This window comes from Rhinichthys klamathensis, unplaced genomic scaffold, assembly GCF_029890125.1.
Source record: "Rhinichthys klamathensis goyatoka isolate OS25496 unplaced genomic scaffold, OSU_Roscu_1.1 h1tg000079l_1, whole genome shotgun sequence".
Classification (NCBI taxonomy): Eukaryota; Metazoa; Chordata; class Actinopteri; order Cypriniformes; family Leuciscidae; genus Rhinichthys; species Rhinichthys klamathensis.
This window is the reverse complement of record NW_026606621.1, coordinates 4,084,765-4,108,934: the sequence shown is the minus strand read 5'-3', so window position 1 is coordinate 4,108,934 and position 24,170 is coordinate 4,084,765. Positions and strand designations below refer to the sequence as shown.

The following is a 24,170-nucleotide window of genomic DNA, read 5'->3' as shown; positions in this document are numbered from 1 at the left end:
ATCACTCACTCTCAGAACCTCTCTACAAATGTAAGCGATCCAGTCCTCTTTAAGGCAGTTTCCTTTGGTCTTCTTCAGCAGGTCTGTGACCGACCCTGCGCCACAGTACTCCATCACCAGCTGAAGGCCAAGACACACACAGAAAACACTTTAACATCAGTCTAACAAGAGTGTGACAGCACAGACGTCTAGACTGGTTATCTACGTTGTTATTTATCTCAGTAGCTTAATCAGGATGGTAAAGTCCTTCAGTTAAACGTCAACACACACCCTTGAAGGCCCTGAAGATATGGACTGCGGAGGGAAAGAATGTAAAAGGCCCTTTCCCATTGCAGACACTAATGCCCCTTCTAATCGTCTGAACTCTTTTAGCGGTATCGTAACGGCAGAGGAACTGTGGGAGGTTAGCGGCCAAACATGTTGTACAAAAGGCTCACACAGACATACTGCTGTAAATTTACACTGCAAAGTATTGAACATTACTTGGAGGAAATTTTAAGTTTGTAAACAAATATATTTGTATAGGATTACAGAAAATCGTAATATTATATATATTAATATCTTCATGCGATAATATAGTTTACATTTCGCAATGATACAAGCAATCAAGCGGTTGAGATTTGCTATATAGATTTGCTAAACTAAGTATCAGTGTAAAACGTGTCCAGAGAGCAAGAAAAGTGCGGCTCCCAACCATTATTGCTGTTGCCATTCGATCGTGTGGGGAAACAACAGCATTAGAAAACAAAGCTAGATTACGCCACCACTGGGATCTAGGTGTGAATGAAAAATCTCTTTAGGTGTGGGATCTGCTTTAGACAAGATGCTTGACCCAAATATAAATATACAGTATGTTTCAGAGGACGGGGGAAGTACAAGGCCGTTCACCTAGGGAATCCAGTGTAGCCGCCAGGCACCATGAAGGATTCAACCAGCTGGTGGAGGACTGGATGGCTGAACCAGATCCCAAAACGCACAGCCAACCGGGTATGTGGGAAGCAGGGCAGGGCCGAGAGCCGCGGGAACGGAGCGAGGTCGGTGGCGCGAGTGAAAATTAAAGTCACACCACACCGGTCTAAAGTCCCACAGAAGAGCTCCGGAAGGATAAAAGGAGCTCCACCTATTTATGTTTATTTTGTGAATAAATTTATGTTCGCCGGTTCCCGCCTCCTTTTTCCCTGAGCCTTTAACATTGCTACAGGGACCGTTTTTGGAAGATATCTCTGTAACCTCAGAAAGCACAAACTCTGGCTCTTCTAGTAATGTGAGAGACTATACACAAGCAGTTAAGAGCCTCTAGAGGAAACCAGGTTGATTGTTTATTTGGGTTCAGTAGATACTCACCCAAAGCTGGTCATCCTGACCGGCAGGACTTTTCTTAACAAAAGCACCATAATACGTGGCTATGTTCCTGTGATGGGAATGAGTTTTCAACATGTTAATCTCCAGTTTGATTTCATCCTCCTCGTCCTGCGGGAGACAAAATACATTTGTCAATTTTCATTTGATCTCTTTCACCATGAGACAACTTAAATAACGACAGCAAGAATAACAATGCCTGTTAAAAACGTCATTACTTAGTAATGGAGACCAATATATTGAGACTCCCTTTATAAAATAGCACTCCAAACATAAGCATTTATATGTAAAGGCTGCTTTCACAGTTCTTTCCCAAGAGGAAAGACAGGAGAGGTGTGTGTGAAAGTGATGGCCAGGGGAAAGGAAATCTGGAGCCTGGGGTTCAAATGACCACTACGTTGCTCTGTTATCTCCCATGGCAGATAGTGCAAGACGGAAAGGGAACCAGGAAACAGCATTTCTGTGATGGGGAGAGCAGAGTCTTTCACTGAAAGCTTCATAACTGACTCATATTGAGAAAAAAAAAAAAAAAACTTGTACTGACTAAAATCTGTATATTAATGCACTAAATCCACGGTCAAGTAACAGAAATGAAATCTATGCAAACAATCAAACAGACGTGTTGCCTTGTGTAATGAGTTTAGCTGTTGTGTAGTGGTCAGGCAGACTGTCTGCTTGTGATATTATGAATAATTAATGAATTAATTAATGATTCATTAATTAGATTATATACCCTGTATCAGACACATCAATTGACATCATCAATTAAACCATGATCTTTAAGCATTTTGACAAATGTCGTTATCCACAGATCTTTCTCTTGGCCAAAAAAACATTTTTGTTTTACTGTATGTCATTACACCAAATGCCATTGGTTCTTGCTAGAGCCAAATGTCGCTGACATAAAATCTGGCACAATGGCAATGCATCAATAAATGCTGAATATTCCATTTATGGTGGAGGATTATCAGGGAATAATTTATTACATTTCAGTCTGTTCCTCACACAGAAAAGTCGAATGAACTACTTGGTTACTGTAAGTGTTTGTTTGTTCTTTTTAAGAGATGATGTGAACCAGAACCACTATGAATCACTGTTGTTTGAAAGAGAAAGTTCTCCTCTTGTCATAGTCAAATATTTATTATGTTCATCGTACACATTAACAAACTCTCTATTATGAACTGGAAAAAATAAGGTAAATGTAGAAGGTTCTCCCAAATGCTTTGCTCAATGCTTTGCGTTAACAAGTTCATGACCCGTTTAATCTTTGAAGATCGAAATCTGGCTCGTAGTTCTGTAACTGAAGCTGAATGCCTTTTCTCATGCAATGCATCAGTCATGGTCCCACACTGGTTAAACACTCTCTGGCTCCTCCTGTTACAGTAGACACACCCTAAACTCTCACTATAGGTTGGGCTGGAAAGAGACTGACAGATATGAGCAGAACACCATCAGTGTTTTGATGGTGCCTGGGAGGCTCAGTTTACAATTTGGTAATAATGGTATATTATAGTAATATATTTTAACATAAAAAAATCTTATATACATACTTCACCTTCAACTCCAACAATTCCAAATAAAAACATTTTTTAAACAATGGTTGCATGAGTGCATTTATTCAGCAACCACAATCTATATTTAGTGGTAGAAAAACCACTTGTCACCCTTTTAAAAGAACACATACTGGCATGAAACTTTCATTTGACCAAAATATTGCAAGCGCAATAAAAGCTAAACTCCAGCATTCATGTGTTCAGATCATAAGTGGAGCGAGATTAAGTAAAACACTGGTCAGAAAATATATCCATTTAAGAGCAAAGTTCTATATGGGGGGTTTTAACTCTTAACATCTGGGAATCCCAAGCGTAAAAGCTTGTGTTACAATGCAAGATAACAGAAATGTCAAATAAATAATGTTTTCAGCAGGGCTCGACATTAAACCTGGTTATGTTCTTGTCCTTGTGCATAAATGTCTTGGTCAATGTACATAAAAAATAAAATAAAAAATCAATATTTCTGATTATAATAATTCAGAATCAATATTCTCATCAGTGTTCGATTAGCTCTTACTTACTTAAAGGGGACCTATTATGCCCCCTTTTTTTTACAAGGTTTAAAGGGATACTTCACCTCTGGAAAGATGAATGTGTATTTAAAATGGGTCATTTATGTAGAAGAAATGAGAAATTATTTTTGAATTTGGAGCTTTCTAGACTGAGAAAAGCCAGAAAATGTATTTTTGGCTTATGTGGATGAAAGACAACAACTCCCAGAATGCACTTGCTTCGCTGCCCTAGGAGGCCACGCCTACCGGTAACAGAGCGCAGTAGTTAGTTAAACAACAAGTCTAGGCTACTAGTGAGTCTCCGTGATAAGTCTGCCCGAAAACGTGTTCCGAGATCGCCCAAAATGTCCGGGATTCTGCTTTTGCGTTCTACAGTCGCCATTCATTATGTTTACTGTGGCGAGCAGGACGAGGCAAGGGCCGCGGGAGAACGGCGCAAGGCCGGTGGCAGATTACCGATGAGCGACACCTGTGAGTCGCACCGGTCTCGTATCTCTCACGGAGGAGCGGGAATTTTCTTAGCAATGTTAAAATGCACATCAACCGATCACTTGTTTAGCGTTCATGTAAACACTACATTCAGATTCACCAATCGTAATGAATTCAGTTAGATTGAAACAAAAGGTGTGCATGTAAACAATGAGGCGACTGCAGAAAGCAAAAGCTGAATCCGGAAAAGCATCGACGGCCGGACATGTCCGGGAAAAAGAGGATGGTAACCCCTACTACTCAGCTTTCTCCACAGAACAAGAGCCTGCTAGCTTAGCTTCCAAAAAAAGATGGCCGACACTATGTGTACATTCTGTACACATAGTTTGTCTGGATTTTTTCCAGACAAAAAATACATAAATCTCTCATCTCAGGAGGATATGAGGGTGGAAAGCATGGTAATTCGAAAATACTACAGGTTTTCTACTAATACAAAGCTTAATGCTAAATCCTGAAGTATCCCTTTAAAATAAGTCTCTGATGTCCCCAGTGTTTATGTGAGGTTTTAGCTTAAAACACCCCACAGATCATTTTTATAGCATGTTAAAATTGCCGTTTTTGTGTGTCCCTTTAGATGCAAATGAGTTGGTGCTCCCGGCCCCATTTCAAGAAGAGGGCGGAGCTTGAAGAGCTCGTGCTCCAGCATACCGGCAACAACAAAACAGCACAATCTCACCCACTGAAAATGTCAGAAACTGTCGGTAGAGGCGTTATATGTTTGAACCGGAGTCGGACAATGATGGAGAGATTCAAGAAGAAGTGACAATTTATGCAGTTGATGTGGAGTTAACTATCTTCAAGTCATCGATTAGCATGTTCCATCATGGTAATCTATAAATCTCTGTACAGGTTCTCGTAGGGGGACTGTTGTAAGATGCCTACAGAGCCAGAGTATATATGCTGCATGCAGACAGAACAGTTTAGTTTAATTACGGTTATAACTTATGCTGTCTTCTTGCTTTTATGACATGCTATTGCATTTGTGTTGTACTGTATTGCAATAAAGGTGAAAAGACGGGTATAGAGACTCTTATGTGCATTGGTACATCCCACTTGTAATGCCTCTTTAGTACAGACATCGTACAACTCCAGCTGCTACAGCGAGGATACAGAAACTCTGTGCGTCTCACTCAGGGCTGTGTGTGTGTCTATGCTAATAGAGCAGATCGTCACCGGCTGTGGGCGGAGCTTCTCCCTTATGATGACGTCATTGTAGGGGGAATCTGAATCAGCTCATTTGAAGAGACTGCTTTTGATGTATGGGAATTATAAAAAAAAATGAGTGAGTGGATTTTTACCATTATAGGCTTGTTATTCTCACACACCGCAGACACGCATCTGTGTTCAAACACCTTATAAAAGTGAATTTTGCATAATAGGTCCCCTTTAAATCAGCATATTTGTGATATTTGCCACCTTAAATTGATTTCCAGGGAATACCTTATTAAATGTTTATGTCATCTTTCATGACAAATTCTTACATTTTAGCAATAAATAAATGTAAAAATTCTTCATTCTTCAGCTGAAGACACAAACTGTTTCTCTCTCTTCTAAAGGTGAAGAAGCTCATACCTCTGTCACGTCCATGACCTTGATGGCTGCCAGCTGTCCTGTTTTCACATGTCGACCCTGTCAAACACAAGGACAACCATGAGAGATAACACACACATGACCATGTGGCCCTGCTGAAGGATGTGAACACATGATTAGGATGTCTGCACTTGTGCGCTTCACCTTTGAAGTGTCCCAAAATGTATAAATAGCTCCACAAATCAGTAGTCGTTGTTTTTCTGTGATTTATAATATTTGGTTAAGTATCGGAGTTGCTCAACAATACTGTGTTGTTAGCCTGATCCTGGAATCCATGGAATTGACTGTGTAATGCTAAATGTCACAGAATTTGGAAACATTTGGATGAATAGAGCAAAAGTAGAGCTTTACACATAAACCAATTGCGATATTGGCAAGTGTGTGAATATTATACAGACTGCTTTAGAAATCTGAAGTCTGCATGTTGTGCGTGTCTCAGTTTGTGAGCTGTTTTCAGAGTCACTTCACCAGCATTTCACCAGTTCGTTTGGCAAAACTATCGTCATATACAGTATCTACAAAGATCTTCACTACAACCTGCTACAATAAAGGTTTGGTTTAACTTGATGAAATGATGAAAGACATATATTGAATTGCACAGTAGAATTTACTTCTCAAAGTAATAATAACAATAATAATAGTTTATGAAAACATTATTTTTAAGAAATATCACAATTATTTTTATTTAAATAGTAAACATAAATAGTCTGTTGTGAAGCACTTTATTTGCCAAAAAATTTAAATATTTAATTTCATTAAATTTTAAAAGATTGATTATTTTCATCTTTCACTTTTGATAACAAAATCATAAAACAGCGAATCCAGGAAAATTGAAAATTGGCAACACAAATACAGATAAATTTGCACAGAGGAACATCTAATACCGATGTATTCACTTTGGGAAAAACAAACATTCTTTAGGCAATTATAGAAGAAATGACACATGAACCCAGAGAGGTGCAGGATCCTCGGTGAGCTGAAATATGGCATCTAATTATGGATAATGTTTCATATGTCATGCTCAAACACACAGACCTAAAAATGGCACAGTTCCTTTTTTGTTTTTAAGTTCCACATTCACATGCAGTCAAGCATTACATGAATGGTGCCAAGAATAGCATTTGATGTTTTAAGTGACAAAGACTAGTGTTTTTACAATATATAATAATAATAATAAATCAAGAAGTGACTATCACTGATCACATAAATAGCTGCAGGCCTACACTGTTGCCCAGTTGTAACCCTGCCACCAATGGTTAGAAATCTCAAGTGGGATATGTGGTATATAAAAAATGAAAAGTGTCTCTTATTTTCTTCTGCTGAAGGTAACACCCATATAGGCTAGTAATAGTATGTATGATGATGGAACCCCTGGTACTTGTGTTGGTAGGAAGGAGAGAGACCTAACCTGATGGAGGACAGATCAATCCCTCAATGTTTCATGATGGTATGGAAAGAGGGAAATAGTAGTAGAATTTAAAAAAAAAGGGGTTTAAAGAGAGTAAGTCAGTTCCCAGCTCTCCTTAGTGATATGGCACATAGACTTAAGGCCTGTTCACACCAAGGACGATAACTATAAACTTAGTTCTAAAAAATTGTTCTCAATATTAAAGAATAGCAGAGTTCACACCACAGCTATAATGATAACAGCACAGAGAAACGATATTGTTGGAATCACTTTCAAAACGATTCTATCCAGCAGCTGATGAATGATAAAAAACACTGACAGCCAATCAGAATCCATCATGCTGTAACGACCTCGAGCATTTAAAGCGGCAGACAAGCACGCTCTTAAAATAAACCGTACAATATCATCCGTTGGTGACCATCTGTTCCCTGAACTAGTAAAAAAATCTACCGAAACCATTTGAGGGTAATAATTTAATCGATGTTCAACAAATAAAAAACAAATATATTACGTTTAGAAGAAAACAAACACAACCCTAGGTATTTATTTGATAAAGTAACTAAATTAACAAAATAAATAAATAAAGCATCAACAGGTGCAGATATTTCCCAAGAGCATAGCAGTAATGACTTTATGAACTCCTTTACTTGCAAGATTGATAGGAGAGGGAGAATTGTCTAAATTCTAAAACTTGTTAAAAAAATCATTAAAATCAACAACATGTATAGACCCTATACCGACTAACCTGAAAGAGATGCTTCCAGAGGACATAGATCCTCTTCTTAATATCATTAATGCATCTATGTTTAGGATATGTCCCAAAAACTTTCACCTGGCTGTTATTAAGCCTCTGATTAAAAAAAAAAAACACAACTTGATTAGGCTAGTTACTGTAAATACAGACTCAAATCTCCATTTTCTGTTGGAAAATATCCTCACAATTATGTTCCTTCTTATCTGGGTCAAAGACGAGAAGTCCCCATTTTTGTGTCCGCAATTCATTTTACAGTTACAATTTGGTGATAATTGGACAAACTTCGGTCAAGAACGAAAAAGTATTTTTTTGACATAAATCAAAATTGTGGACAGACAAAATAGCTGAAAAACATATTATAGAACAATGTGAAATTCATGGCCATCTGACAAAATTTAGGAAAGCTGTATTATTCACAGGGCAAGTGGCAAAATTTCTGCAAAAGCGAAATACGTACCAATAGCGTACATACATATCGCTGCAGTTTCTAAAAGAAATCAACACTAGAGGCAGTAAAACAGCAAGATCATTTAATCCTTTTCATACACAATTATGATTAGGGGCAGATTGTGGATTAATAAAGACTTATTTTAATGTGGCTCTTTGTAAAATGTTATTTTATGACCATAAAACACTTTTTACCGTAGTGCATGATTTGTCAACGAATACTTTGGAGTTTGCATCACATAACCAGCTCCATGTGTTTGGCTTTTCTGACAAACTAAGCTCTGTAGCTCATCTGGTACGGATCCAGTGAAACACGAGTCAAGACAAAACAGCTCAAAGACGACTAGAATCAAGCTAAAATGGTATGGCTGCTTGAGCAATTGCTTTTTTGTGTCACATTTGCTTTTCGGGTATGTTTAGGGTTTAATGAAGGTGTACGTTATTTTAATATGTGACGGACCAATGACCTTTTGGCGCCACTCCCAGGACATTTCAATGCTAAACTGCTGTGATGCGTACAAAAACCAACTTAATGAAACGTTGCCAGATTCACGTATATCTGTTTATTATATTGTAAAACTGAACAGGCTTTTGGCGTCACTCACTGGACATTTCACTTTGAAACTGTCGCGAAACGTGCACAACATTTTGCAGAAATGACATAATATAATTTTGCAGAAATGTTGCGACAGGTACATTTTTCCAACAAGCTAGGATGATATTTTTAAGCATACATTTTGTTAAATGACATCATAGGGGAAATCTAAATGACATCAGTTAGTGTTCTTTATTATTATCATTATTATTAGGGGCCAATCACTGAAGGTGCAAAGGCACCTATTGTACACTTCTTCCACTCAAGTAGAACCATTTGCAGGAAAGTTATGAAATTTGGATAGAGGTGGAGACCGATAGAGGATAGTCTCAACATTATCTACAGCAAATTTGGAGTCTCTAACTCAAACCTTCTAGTGCTACAACTGCTCAAAGTTGCACTTGTGTTTTTACAAATAACTTCTGAACCACAAGGGCTAGAAACTGTTTTTTCTCCTCTGATTCCTCAGCTCAAGTGAAGTCGAACACATGGATTTTCTGAAAACCCAAATTTTTCGAACTTGCCCAAGACATTTAGTCAGATTTTCACCAAAATTGGCTCAGATCAGTTGTTCAATAGACCAAACCGTACCTGTATAGCGCATCAAAAAATTCGATAACACTTTAGTATATTGGCCCTGTCCCAAATGGCACCCTAAGCACTCGCGGTCTTCCTATGAGCCTGCACTTTCGTGACGTAACGCTGCTTTGACTGTCGGGAAGAAGTCTGCTGTGGAGCTCGAATCAGTGCGGGCTCTGCAAAAGTGCACATCGAGGGCGCATATCGGCAGTGAAGCTCACGAACACCCTTCTGAAACCTAAAATGACAAATGGGACATACGGTCTTATGGACTTAACGGACGTCCTGAAGACCATGAATGCAACTTGGTACCTTGGTATCCCAATCATGACTTAAAAGTACTTGCAGTTTTGACAGCGCCACCTACTGGTCAAGAGATTTGAAAAATTAACATTTTTGCTACACAATACTAATTGTCCACTGTTCATTATAAAGGGCTTTGTTACGCTCGTTGTTCAGGTAGAACAATTATTGGCATGCCTTAAAATAAAATGTGTATTATTTTTCAACATCTACTTCTGCTGTTATTTATTCAGGAATATTAAAAGTAATTTAAATTGAATTAAAGACTAATACTAAAAACATTACAATAATGGGAACAATGACAATACCAATACTCTCTCCCATTTTGACAAACCATGGTCATTCGGCGTAACAGATTTATTTATGTAAAAATTAATATTATGCTTATTCTGAGCTGTACATTTATATAAGAATAAGTGATCCTACAAAATTTTGTTATATGATTTTCACTTACAAATTTTTTTTCCTGACAAACGGGTAAAACCTAGTGGTTTGAAGGATAAGCAAAGTATAAAGATTTAAAATTACAATTAATTAGTATATGGGGGCTGCACTGTGATCAAATGGTTGTTGTTCAAAATATGCGTGACAAGATTTTTTTGCATATAACTATTGTTACACTGAATTCAAATTTAATCTTCTGTAAATTGTGGTAAAAATAGATGGTAGCCATTATTATTTTTCTCAGATTTTTTTTTTTAAACAGGATACATTTTAATGTACAGAAAAAAGATAACATTTAAAGTTGTATTACACTTTTTTTTAATGCTTGAAAACCTTTTTATCTTTGAACCATCTGCTGATTATTCCAGTCAGGATTTAGATCATATCATAGTACTGACACTACTGTCATAAGAGTTACAAAAGCAAAAGAATCTCTCTAAATTACGATGAGAACGGAACTAAGCTGGATGATGACATCACTGTTTTCTCCAGAGCTGCTTCATAGATGAAGTGAACTCATTCCATAACTGATGAACTTTACACAGTTATTAAACCTGTTGACTGATTTCAGCTGAATAATGACTGTTCACTATTGTCTTTTTAGAGCTGCTTTACAGCAGAATTGCATTCTGAATCATAATTTTCATGTCTATCAATGTAAAGCTGCTTTGAAAAAAAATCGGTATTGTATAAAGCGCCATACAAATGAAGGTGACATTACTTGACTTCCTGCATGTTGTAGAAAGGGTGCAAAATGCAACTTCTAATGTGTAACAATTTCAAGAAATGTCACATTTTTGCAATAGGAGTACCACACATTATATGGGGCACTGTTAAATATTATGTTTTAAATAAAAACAAATAAAATTAGATTATTATTATTATTATTATTACCACAATGTTTTCAGTTTATTTTATTAGATTATAAAACAAATATGAGATTGTTGTATGTTTTATTTGGTGACAGAAAGAAGTTGGGACAGGTCAAAATCCCTTTGTTAAGAAAAAAATTGCGAAGTGCCTAGTTACTGGAAATGATTAGCAGTTTCTCCGTCATTCTTACAAAATATGGTGTCAGCAACCGTTGACACCCTCCCATTTTACCAAGAAACACTAGCACAGTTGTGTCTCAATTATTCATCTCTCCGTAGATATTTATAGAAGTGAATGTCAGTTATGTCTTGAGTTAATATAGACACATGGGAGAAAATATGGCATCTGTGCATTAGGTCTAGCAGTGTAAATGTAGCCGACAGACATGCTGCTGTCTATTATGTCAACAACAGAATGATAATCAAACAGCAATACTGGCAAGAAAAAGAAAGTCTCTTATTTTTACAGCCACTATGGCTAGATAGTAGTGTGGTGTGGGACATTGAATAGACAGTTATCCGGCTGCTGTACTTACACATGCAACATGTTGACGATCAATCAATCGGTCACAGAACAATGATAATAAGGGGAATCAGATGTACATATTTAAATCTATCTGATTTAAAACCATATTCAGAAATATGGCTGGGTTGAAAATATTGATTTCTTGATATTATTCAATTCTCAGATGAACCAACTTTGAATCTTAAATCTCAAAAATCAATATTTTAGTCTATGCTGTTTTCTGACGTGTGGGTCCACTTTGGTTTTAAAAATAAGTCAGGGAATGCTCAGGGCTTTGACAGGCTACACTAAAATATTCAGTAAACACAACCAACTTGCGTTATCAATTAACAAGACGCCACGCATATGAAATGGCCGTACTGCAATCTCAGCCGAAACCTGTTGATTCGAGGCAAACTACACTGGATAATACCACCAGCAAGCTCAGGATTGAACAGATTTCTACATTAGTGTTGTTGAAAACCCCGGCTTCAGGCATATGGTGAACACTATGTGATCTTGACTCACTGATGAGTTATTATGAGCTACCAAATGGTTTACAGCATAGTAGAGCATAGTCAAGTCAAGTCCCCTTTATTTATATAGCGCTTTTTACAATACAGATTGTTTCAAATCTGTACAATTGTTTTGGCTGTACAGCAGATCTAGAAGAAAACAGTGTCATAGTCCAGCTTGAGTAAGTTCAGTGATGGTTCATTTTGGTTGTAAAAAATCCTTAGTTATTAATTTAGTTAATTTATCTATACAACAGCTCTGGAGAAAACAGTGATGTCATCATCCAGCTCAGTTCAGATCAAAAATATTATTGAATATTAAGCTGAATACTGACTATTTAGCATACTGCTTCAGTTTCATGAAGGTTTACTTAATGCACTTAATTTTTTATTTACAACATACTGACTATTTCAGTTTTATAAATTGTTTACTTAATAATGCACTTTCATTTTATATGATTTTTGTCTACAATCTACATTTTTAGTTAAAAGTGTTCAGTGACAATAAGCAGTTTATACATTTCAGTGTGTTCACTGTTCAGTGTAACTGCAATGCAAATACCTTTGCTGACCAATTGGAATGTAAGTTTGTATTTGTCTGCTGGGTTATCAATATAATGTGACACAAATAGCAGAATTGAAACAAATACAGAGTCTTCCTCCAAAAATGATGAAAAGCAGAGGAATCGGATGAAGCTTGATATTTTTTAATCGAGGTGATGTTCTGGTTTCCATATGAATAGCCTGCGCTGCTCTATTTGTTTTCGTTTGACTTAATTTAAAAACTTTATTTTCAAGCTTTCTATAGAAATGTTTCCCATGTCTGTGTGGCAAATATACGCAGAGTTTCGGTTCATTTTTGTGAGGCATTGTATGAAATAAACAACAAAAAAACCCTCAAAATGTCTTTTATGTTTCGCGAAAGAGAAAAGTCATACTGGGTTGGAACCACATGATGATGTGTAAATGATGACAGAATTGACTATTTTGGGTCAACTATCCCTTTAAGACAGGGGTGTCCAATGCTGCCACTGTCCTGCAGAGTTTAGCTCCAACCCCAAATAAACACACCTAAATTAGCTCATCAAAGGTCTTACAAACCCAGGGTTCCTCAAATCTGGTCCTGGAGGGCCACTGCCCCGCTGAGTTTAGGTCCAACCCTAATCAAACACACCGTAACTAGCTAGTCAAGGTCTTCAGAGTTACTAGAAAATTACAGGTAAGTGGTTAGAGCTAAACTCTGCAGGACAGTGGCCCTTTGAGGAACCCTGTACTAGGCAAACGAAACTTCCAGGCATGTATGTTGAGGCAAGTAAATTCAGTGTAAATGGGTAGGTCAGCACAGGGACAACTGAACACCAAGCATGATGTAGTTCACAGGATCAGTCACTGTTTGGAAATCAGCATTCAAGCACTTTGAGAGCTGCTGTGTCATGGCTCAGATACATACTCCAGCGTAAATTAGGGACGGGAAACTGCCTCCATGACTCATCCTGCCGAACGCCATTTTTAAAAGAAGAACTAAAAGAAAACCATTCTGGAAACAGGACAGCAATAGTCGTATTTCCCCTGTGTGTGTCAGGGCCAGTCGCGTTTCCACTGTCACTTCTGGGCCATGATCGGGCCTCATCAGGGCTTCCTCTGGGCCTACGGGCAGGGGTTTTTGGCCCGCCGAATACCTTGGTCCAAAGCGGGCCAACTGGGGCTTGAGGAGTGGTCATGAACAAAGGAGTTTACCTGAGTCTGGAAAAGGTCAACTACACCAATGCTCATTTACGGCTACAAGCTAACTTCAACATTTAAGACATTTTAAACAATTTTCTGCTCACAACTCACTTTCAGGCACCAGTGTTTGAAATAGCTTCCCTGCGATCCGATGAGGATTCCGATCAGCATATGAGGCAGAAATATATTTCTATGCGATGCTAAAAGCTACTTATGCTAACCATTGCGATAATAAATACACATTGAAAATACCAGAAACTATTGAAAAGCTTAGACAAATCATATATAATTATGTATTTTTTTTGGTTCCATGTCGGACTAATGCATCCACATGTCATTAAAACATGCACTCTGGTTAACTCGTATAACTTATAACTCCTGTTTTCTTCTCTGTTGCTCAGACTGAAAGGATAACAGTATAGTGAGTATAGTGGAGTTTTTTGTGCATTCTTGTGATCGCAAATAAATGGAAGCAGGTGCAACCGAAAAGGTAGCCTAGTGTTCTCTTTTTATGTGAAATGGTACGTACCAGTTTGATTCAGCATGATTGATGTGCACTCCTGTCACAAATGAATAAATTACTGTCACTGTAACAGTTTTTTATTGTAGAACATTGGTCAAATATCGATGCTGGAATCTTGAGTCTTTAAAGGGTTAGTTCACCCAAAAATGAAAATTCTATCATTAATTACCCTCATGTCGTTCCAAACCCGTAAGATCTTCGTTCATCTTCGGAACACAAATTAATATATTTCTGATGAAATCTGAGAGGTTTCTGACCCATTATAGACAGAAATGTCATTGCCACTTTCAAGGCTCAGAAAAGAAGTGAAGACATCGTTAAAATAGTCCATGTGACTACAGAGGTTCAACCTTAAAGGAGAACTCCGGCGCAAAATGAACCTTTGGTCTAAAAAACATTGGTACCTAGTCAACCGTTCTCTGAGATTTGTTTTCATGATAATCGAATGTAAAGAGTTTTATCTCTAAAAACTGTTTAGCGTATAACGCTAGTAATGGGGGCATTTAATAAGTAAAAAGAAATCGCTAGTTAATACCACTAACAAGGCTCAAAATAGCCCCACACTAACACAGTAACATAATGAGGGTCCCTACATGCAAAACGAAGCATGGAGAACTTTGTAAGTGTACAGACCGTTTAATAAGAAGATATTTTATAAAGACAGTCCACTTCGTGTATACAGACAGGAACCATCTTTGGAAAACAGTCTCGACTAGTCAAACCACGAACGACGTGCTAAGTGAGCTGAACTGTATGAAGTTCAGTGAACTTCTGAACTGTATGAATGTCGTTCGTGGTTTGACTAGTCGAGACTGTTTTCCAAAGATGGCTCCTGTCTGTATACACGAAGTGGACTGTCTTTATAAAATATCTATAACAATTTCTTCTATTCCGTGTCAGTCTCTGATGCTATTCACGTTGTAAACACAGTGCAGCGCTTCCGGGTTCTACGCCAGAACGCCGGCTCAGTATTGGCCAGCTCCTGTGTCAGCATCACACGTCAGAGACTGACACTGAAGAGAAGAAATTGTTGAATAAAGTCGTTATTTTTGTTTGGGTTTTTTTTTGCACACAAAAAGTATTCTCGTCATATCATAAAGTTAAAGGGGTCATAAACTGAGAAATCTAATTTTCCTTGAGCTTTTGACATATAAGACATCATCAAACTATGAGAATATCCTGTAAGTTTCAGAACTGAAAACTTCCGATCCTTGTTAGTCCAAAGACAGCTTTTATTGTAACCAAGCCCAGATAACGACTCATTGTGGGATGTGCCTAATAGATAGGTACCGCCTCTGCAGATGAAAATCAACGCCTACTTCATCATTGCAATTTTGGCCCCGTCCACTGGCGTGTTATTGCGATGTTAGAGAAGTACAGGATAGACGATAAATAACATCACCTTCCAAAGGATTATAATGCTAGGAATGTTCTTATTTATTTTCAACATTGTGAATGTCTCAGTTGAGCATTATTTATTTGTATGCGGTACATTTCACTGTGGTTTCTTTGGTAAATCAGTTGCAATTTCGGCGCAGGCTTTGCAAACAGACTTTTACGATATGGACTCGACAGTAATGTATGGAAGCATTAAGAGGCCATGGATTATTATTATTATTCTTTCTTGTTTTCTCGTGATCTCAAGATAACAAAAGTTGTTTTCTCGTTATCACGACTTAATCTTCTCTAAGTTGCACAACTGTACCAACAGGTGGCAGTCTAGAACCAAATATAACTGATGGGGTGTGGTATACTATATCCACCTTACTGTGTTAAGCCTAGTTCACACTACATGATTTTAAGCCCGATTTGCAAATCGTTGAGCTCGCCGACAGGTCAGGGTGTTAACATGTGCAAATCGCGGGGGATTAGCGGGCGATGAACGCTCGCCAATCTGTTAGTATGAAAGAGCCAACAACGCATCAAAGGCGCGTCGCCGAGCCCAGAAAAATATCTAGCATGCTAGATATCCAGAGCTCTCGCACGACTCAAGCTCACGTGATGTCATGAGGTACAGCCAATCAGAGCAAGGCATGGGTTGAGGTCAGTATTCTTCGCTGGGTATTGGCGCACGTGCTGTTTCGCGTCATTTCCGGTTAGTTTTATCGCGTGATTTTTCGTGACAAAACGTGGTTTGTAGACCAGATAGAATCGTTGGGTGACAGAGTTATTGTCAACTCGTGTAGTGCGTTACCTCCTGTTGCGGATCAATCACGTTGTGTCGTGTGGTGTGAACAGCTCAACAACTTGAACACTCCTGATTTCACAGAGAGCAAGTCATGTAGTGTGAACCGCACAGTTCAGCCCGACGTTTTAAAATCATGTAGTGTGAACTAGGCTTTAGTTCATATTGGCCCAGATTTGTACGCGTTTGGGTCAGAGAGAGTGAAGACCTACTTCTTTGTGATTGCTATAATTTGTGCAGTATTGTGTGCGTTACATAACTTATGTTAAATACTTGAATATGATTATTTTGTTTGAAAGTGTATCTGTTATCACTACGTTCTAACAGCTAGATGCATGACTTGTCAGGTTAGGGTAGCGCTGCATGGCTACTGGCCCGACAGTGGAAACAGCTTGATTTGGCCTTGCAACTTGAGGTCCGAGGCTATTGGCCCCAGCTGGCACATTTTTGCATGGTTCGCACTGGCCCCACAAGTGGCTAATGTCTCCTCATTAGTAGTAGTGTTTCCAATAATGGCTGTTGGAACAAACCGAACATCAAGTATTAAACTTTGGTGTGTAACTCCTCCCATGTTTTGCACATTAGGAGTGTGAAACAAAATGAATTATAGGTCCAACTGAGATTTGAGCAGAACATGTTTGCAGGTTTCAGATGATATTCCTGTCTGAGGGGATTTCCTCGTGTTCTCCAGGATGCCTGTGAACTGGGACATAAACAGGAAGTGCTGTCTAAAAAGGGTGACGACTGGATTATACAGTTCTCCAGTAATTCCTTTGAAACAGTATTGAAAAGCTGTGAAAACTGATCCACATTAGAGCTCAAGAGGAACTGTGGAGAAAAGGATCTTAAAAGTCTTTCTTAAAAACAATATATTGTTTCGGACTGTGTTTTACCAGTGTCTAAAACTGTAATAAGGATGGGATAAAAACACTGTGTTGTCATCCTAAAACTGGGAGAGGGTTAATAGATCTGGCAGAGGTCTCCAATGAGGTCCAGAAGGTTTCACTCCAAGCACATCGGATCCAGCTAAGCAAGATCTTCAGGACTGCTGAAATACACAGGCAGTGTATATTGGAGCTAGCCTGACTTCGTCATACTCATATTCTAGTCAGAATGTGAGTCTGATACTGCTCCATAGGGCTTTGATTATGAGGCGTGTCTTAACCGAACCAGGAGAAAAAAACCCTCTGCACTCAATTGGATAGACCTACAACCAATCAGACCAAAGCAGTAAGTGTTTTTTTTATGAGCTACGCAAATTGTCAACAGAACTCAACTGCACGCACGCTGGAAGTAGTAAAATAATGAGTGTTGCTTCTTTTACTTGGTCCTCCATGAGTGCGACCAAAGGAGAAACCACAACTACCACAGGGTTTTCATTGCATCCCATCTTCTTAGCGACCGACCATCGGAGCCAGCTGATAAATTAAACTTTTGCCGAATCCAGTAGCAAGGACGGCAAACACATCTTTCCGATCGACAAATGCCTTGATTGCAGTTCTCTGTTCGTCTTTTAAAATGAATGCGCTGTCGATTTCTTTTACAATAGCGGAATCTATACTCAGTTCTCCAGCTGCAGTCGTCTCTGAGGGAAACCAGTTAAGCGCTCTTTGATAACGTGATGATTACGTAACTGCAGATCATCTGTCCATCATCGTATAAAGCCCGCCCTGGCAATTTGATTGGCCCGACTAATTCTGAACCGATCATAATTACTCCTCAATGGAGCGAGTCCAGACCGAACTTCCCGACCAAAAAATGTTGTGGGTGGGGTTCGGGCTGGCATCTAGGCTATATTGGAGCAGGAGGACCTCCAAAAACATGGATTGGAGACCCCCGGTCCATGGCAACATCCTAAACAATAAATCGAGTGTAAAAACAACATTTTAAGTTTTGACAATAACAATATACGGTTTATAAATTGATCAACCTCACATTTCATATATGAATCAGGTGAATAGCCTATTTCAACGTCAGAACAAATTTCACCGAAAGACAAAGAGTGCGTTTACATGCACCCTCATGATGCGATTATAATGGAATTTTGGCAATATTACAATCAAACTTTACCTCATGTAAATGCAATACTTTGATCAAATTAATGCAATTAAGATCATAAATCATAGTAACTATATTCGCATTACACTATGTGGCGTACACTGATTTTAATCGGAATAAACAGGCATGTTTAAAAATTTGGAGTGTTTCCAGATCAGATGAAAATTGCAAAAATTATACCAATTTACAAGAGTGGTGATAGTCATTTATACTCAAACTATAGACCAATTTCATTATTATCCCAATTTTCAAAAATACTGGAAAAACTTTTTTTGAAGAGGCTTGATAGTTTCATAGAAAAATTCATGATATTAAGTGACGATCAATATGGATTCAGGAGTGGTAGATCGACTTCAATGGCAGTTATTAAATTAGTTGATTATATAGCATCTGCATTAGACAAAAAGTATTCTACTTTGGGTGTTTTTGTCGACCTCGATACCATAGATCATAAATTGTTAATGAATAAACTAGAGCAGTATGGTTTTAGAGGCCGTGCTTACTCTTGGTTAGAAAGCTATCTTGACAATAGACACCAGTATGTTAATTTTAATGAGCATCAATCAGAAATGCGTAAAGTAACTTGTGGGGTGCCCCAGGGTTCTTTGCTTGGTCCTAAGTTGTTTATTTTATATATTAATGACATCTGTAAGGTATCCAATTTGTTAAAATGTGTATTATTTGCAGATGACACAACACTGTATGTATCTGGGGAAAATCTTCACCAATTAATTTCTGATGTGACTACAGAACTATCCAGAATTAAGCAATGGTTTGACCGAAATAAACTCTTTTAATTTAAGTTAAACCAAAAATATATTATATTTAGTAATCGACAAATTAAAACCAGCATGAGCTTAAAGATTGATGATGTGGAACTAGAAAGGGTAAATGAAAACAAATTTCTTGGAATAATATTAGACCATAAACTATCCTGGAAACCTCACATCGCTCATGTTCAATCAAAACTGTCTACTCTAAAACAATAGCTATATTACATAAAACCAAGTACTTTTTAAATACGCCGCTTTGTATATTCTGTATTGTTCTCTTATTGTTCCATATTTTTTTTACTGTGTTGAAATATGGGGGCATGCCTACACTACAAACACAAAACCCATTTTTATTTTACAAAAAAAAAGCTATAAGGATAGTCAATCATTCCCCGTATAATGAACCGACAAATTCTATATTCTGTAAATTTAAAGCAATAAAATTTTCTGATTTAGTCAGTCTGAATACTGCCGTTTTTATGTACAAAGTTAATAGGAAAATAGTGCCTGAAAATATACTATGTTTGTTTGAAAACAGGGAACAGAAATATAACTTAAGAGGAGAGAACATGTTTAAAAAACAGATGGTCAGAACAAACTTTAAAATGAACACCATCTCGGTAAAAGGGGTCGACTTGTGGAATGGTCTCACTGATGATCTTAGGAGGAGTAATTCCATTCATTACTTTAAAAAAAACAGTTTAAAATCTTAATTTTTGACAAATATTCGGATGCTTAAGAATAATTGTCCAAGATAAGTTTATGCATAATTGTTGTGTTTAGATTTCAATAATATAAGTAATAAATAAATATTTGTAATCAAGTGCAGAGGTTTGTATGTATGTATATATGTATGTATATGAGTATGCAGTATGTGTATATAGGAATGTATGTATGTATGCATATGTTTATACATGTATATTGTTTATGTTCAAATTTTGATGGGTAGATGTTGATGTTGATGTAAATGATGTAAATAGGGTAGGCGTAATAAGCCATGGCTTCAGCCTACACCTGTTCGGTTACCTTCTTTGTTTGTAATGAATTTGTTGTATATATATTCTGTTTTATGTTTAGTAACCGAATAAACCTTTATTATTATGTAAACACCTTAATTTCATTATTACCGCTCTGACCAAAGTTTGCATGTGCTCGGTTCTACACGGATGCAGTGTGTGACTCACACAACTTCATAAAATTAACTCTGTGACAGTATTCTGAAGGTTTCTCTAGTTCTCCAAATCGCTAAACTCTGACAGTAGCGTAGGAAAACATTGAGATGCTCATCACGGCACCGAATAATATCCAGTATGTCCATAAAAATTTATTTTTAATTTGATGTGAATAGATTAAAACAATGGCCGCTAACATGCCTACTGTATGACTATCTGAGTGTGATATTCCCATACTTATAGCGAATAATCAGAATAATGAAAATTGCATGTAAACTGGATTGAAGAGTTCTGCTTGTGTCATGTAAACATTTTAAGACCTTACTCTGATTATTAGAAATAATCGCATTATTGGTGCACATGTAAACGTAGTCAATGAGTTTTCATGTATGACCTCACAATAAGGAAGAAAAGTCGGTCGCAATTTCCGTTTCATGACGACTTTAAAGATGTAGTAACAGTGAAAGCACACGCTGCACTAGAAAGCGAAGAAGTGATTGGATTTGTGTTCCTCATAAGTGAAAAAATGTGATGAAACAAGTGTTTGTGTGTGTAAGAAAGCTCTAAACACAGAGCTAGCTGTGGAAATGATGGGCATGAGAGCTGTGCAATAAATCATGATATATTATGATGCAAAAGCAGGTTCCTAGATTTAGGACGCCATTTTCCTAAGTTGAAAATGATTTAAGAAAAATAACAAATTAAATGTAAAGGTACACTATGTAACTTTTTTTCATTCAAAATTTAAATTATTAAATAATTGTCAATAATTAAATAAGTCAATACAACATTAATCCTTCTTCCAAAACGTGATTTTGTCTTACCCTGATTCATTACGGTAGGCCTGTTATAAATGTTTATTTTAGACCTGTCGGGATAGTTTTCGTGGGAAATTGCGTACATATGTCACTCGCCCCTGCGTGTCTCGTAATATCTGTAAATAGAGAGAGCAGTTGTCCGTCTACTTTGACGCGTTATGGTGTGTGAGTGGCTGAGGTTAGTTGTCACAATGAGCGAGAAAGGATGACATGAAGCTGCTAAATCTCCAACCTCCAGGGAATCAGCCATTTAAAAAAAAATGCAGAACAGAAAAGAGTCTGGCGAAAAAGAGAAAGCGGCAGAGCTCATAATAACACAAGGATCAACATAGGCTCAGCTTTTCGGAGAATTTGAATGATTGTAAAAGCAATGCAGAGATGATGGTGTTTTTAATACTCAACAGGTGAGTAAGGTGTTTTATTGAACAGATAAATTGCCATATGTAGCTCTCTAACAGAGTTCAAAGCATTTTCTATTGTGAAGACTCATATTCATCCGTACTATTAAAGGTGCTCTATGTAACCTTTCTACTAAAATGAATCCTTTTTTTTATTGCCCGTGTGTGAAGGGGTTGTAATCACACATTAAAATGATCCACTTGTCGAGTTTTGCTATTACCTCTGAAGGCCAGTATTCCTATTTCTATGTGAAGTCTCCGGGTTGGATTTACCGCGAAATCCAACGGATGTGACGTGCATGCGCGCTCCCGAGCCTCTCTCCTTATTGTAGACGGTCAGGGAGTTACGTCCGGTTAAAGGCGCACGTTTTTCGGCTTATATCTCAGTCAATCTTTGATCAATATTCCCAAGACTCTAATCGTTCGTAGTGCTGGACGGGGCCTTTCGAACGAGCCCACCCCCGAGGTCCAACTCGCCCGGCTCCCCGAGTTATAGCCGTTCGAATTCGGGGGTCCCAGCGAACGGCGATCCGGTAGGGGGCATCCCCGAGGCCCACCACTCTAGCGTTCGGGCAAGGGTTCCCCTGGGACCTCCTCCCCCGAATTTGAGCTCTCTGGGTCTTTGCGTTCCAGAGATACGAGCGATTTTCTTCTGAGATCGTGACGTCACCGGCGTCCGCAATTTTGCAGCGCGCCCGGTGGTTTTCTGCTAATATCTCCGCGAAAACACCACCAAAAACTATGGAACTTATATGGTTCTTTTCAGCTCAACTAGATGGTCCCAACGAGCTCGGTGCTCGCCGAATCCGTCAAGTATTCGCCGAGATATTTGCGTAATAGACGGTATTGTCTATGAGTTCGAGCACGAGCGCTCTTGTAAAATTTGGTTGCAATCTGAAACATCACCACTAGAGGCCGCTGAAAGTTACGTAGAGCACCTTTAAAACAATATTCTCCTGCAAAATGCATGCAGTTTTGTTTTTTATCCACTGGAGGACCAAAACCTTTAACAAAAAAATCAATGTCAATAATTCGACATTGGTTAATTGTCGAATAATTCTAGCATAACATATAATTCTAGCATAACAACTTAGAAAAAGTGATGTGTGGTATTTGGTACTAAAAATATGATATGATGCAGTATCACAATTACAATATCGAACCCTGAAACAGAAATACTAAGGCTGTCCTTAATAGTCTGAGCACTTCACATCAAAAGGGAACACCCAACAAATTGAGCTGCTCTTACAGCAGTCTTTTTCGAAGAATGCCAGAAGGAAGAGAAGAAATCATCCCTCTAGCTTTTATTGCACAAGATGCTGTCAAGTGACTTGTGCAACTGAAACAGATCCACCCTGAGCTGAATCAAACACACATGTGTGTGTCACACATCACATCCCACTGCTGCACAGGATGTTTGGGCTCAGAACACACTTCTTTAAAGATGTGATATTTATGTGAAGCATGTTGTGCCCTTCATGAGGAAGTGAGCTTCACCCAGAGAGTGTGTCAAAGACCAAAACCACACTTGTAGGTTTCATTAGCAAAACTCTCACACAAACTATTTATGTAACTAGTGCTGCTTGTGGTCAGACAGCTTAAAGAACAAAACGCTGATCTGTTGCACTCTTACAGACAACTATTACAAATATGTGAGTTTGAATTCCAAAAATAAAGAACAATCAAAGCAATGAAAAGAGACACCAGCCCAAACCTTGTAAACCTGTCCATACGTCCCATTCCCGACCACCTCGATGAGCTCAAATATCCCTGCAGGATCCTGGAATGAAAATGACATGGATTGACTGATCAGATTCACTAGGTTTGGGACAATAATTTACTCGATTTGAATAGTTATGATGTCCACACTGTTATCTGAGTTGGCAGTTCGCCCTGATTTTGAGACACGGTCCATGTTTTCACTCTACTTAACCACAATTCCCATATCATGTACGATTGACAATGACAAGTGAAGAAAAGTACACGAATATTTCCCTAAGACAGCTAAGTTTAACGGCCACTCTCAACTTGAAATGGCATTTACAGCAAAGTCAACACAACTTATCGCTACTAAAAGTGTAAGCGCCGAGAGAAACTTTGTGCCAAGCCTCGACCAATCGCTGCTGTTGAAAAGATGCAAAACTGCTGAAATAAGAACATAAGTACAGTATTGCTGTAAGTTACTTACCCGTAACGAGGCCAGGTCAATGTTGCTCAGACTTGTTGTAGTGAAGTCTCTCGCCATTTTTATGAGCTCGTCTATCAATAACAGTTTCTTAACTGATCATGGTTTGAGGAACAGTATGTCTGCCCATCTTCAGCGTGTTTAATCCTACTATAGCGAAGGCTTGGCTCATGAATATTAATAACATAACGGAACTGTCGCCCAGCAGTTGGAACTGACTCGCTAATGTTGGGAAGTGGGCGTTCACAACAGTCGCATTAACCAATAAATCACAGTCCAACTTAGCCGCTTAAATATTAACAAGCTCATGTTCCCAGATACTCCGGAAATTTACAAAGAAACGTCAATATTATCTCATTAATATTCATCTGCTAGTCCTTTACTTTAGTAGGACTTGTGATTTCTCAG

At 38.1% G+C, this 24,170-nt stretch overlaps 1 protein-coding gene across 3 annotated transcripts in view; it reads right to left on the bottom strand.

Moving 5' to 3' along the window:
* The window catches only part of si:zfos-2326c3.2 (misshapen-like kinase 1), a 64,917-nt gene extending 41,000 nt beyond the window's left edge, over positions 1-23,917 (bottom strand). For all 3 annotated transcript variants that reach the window (XM_056251239.1, XM_056251242.1, XM_056251241.1), the window contains exons 1-5: positions 23,766-23,917; positions 23,292-23,357; positions 5,486-5,542; positions 1,345-1,470; positions 10-120 (exon numbers count right to left, since the gene is read on the bottom strand). In XM_056251239.1, coding sequence (XP_056107214.1) covers positions 10-120; positions 1,345-1,470; positions 5,486-5,542; positions 23,292-23,357; positions 23,766-23,822 — 417 coding nt within the window. In that variant the 5' untranslated portion in view covers positions 23,823-23,917. The remainder of the gene's footprint in view (positions 1-9; positions 121-1,344; positions 1,471-5,485; positions 5,543-23,291; positions 23,358-23,765) is intronic.
* Between the last annotated feature and the right edge of the window lie 253 nt (positions 23,918-24,170).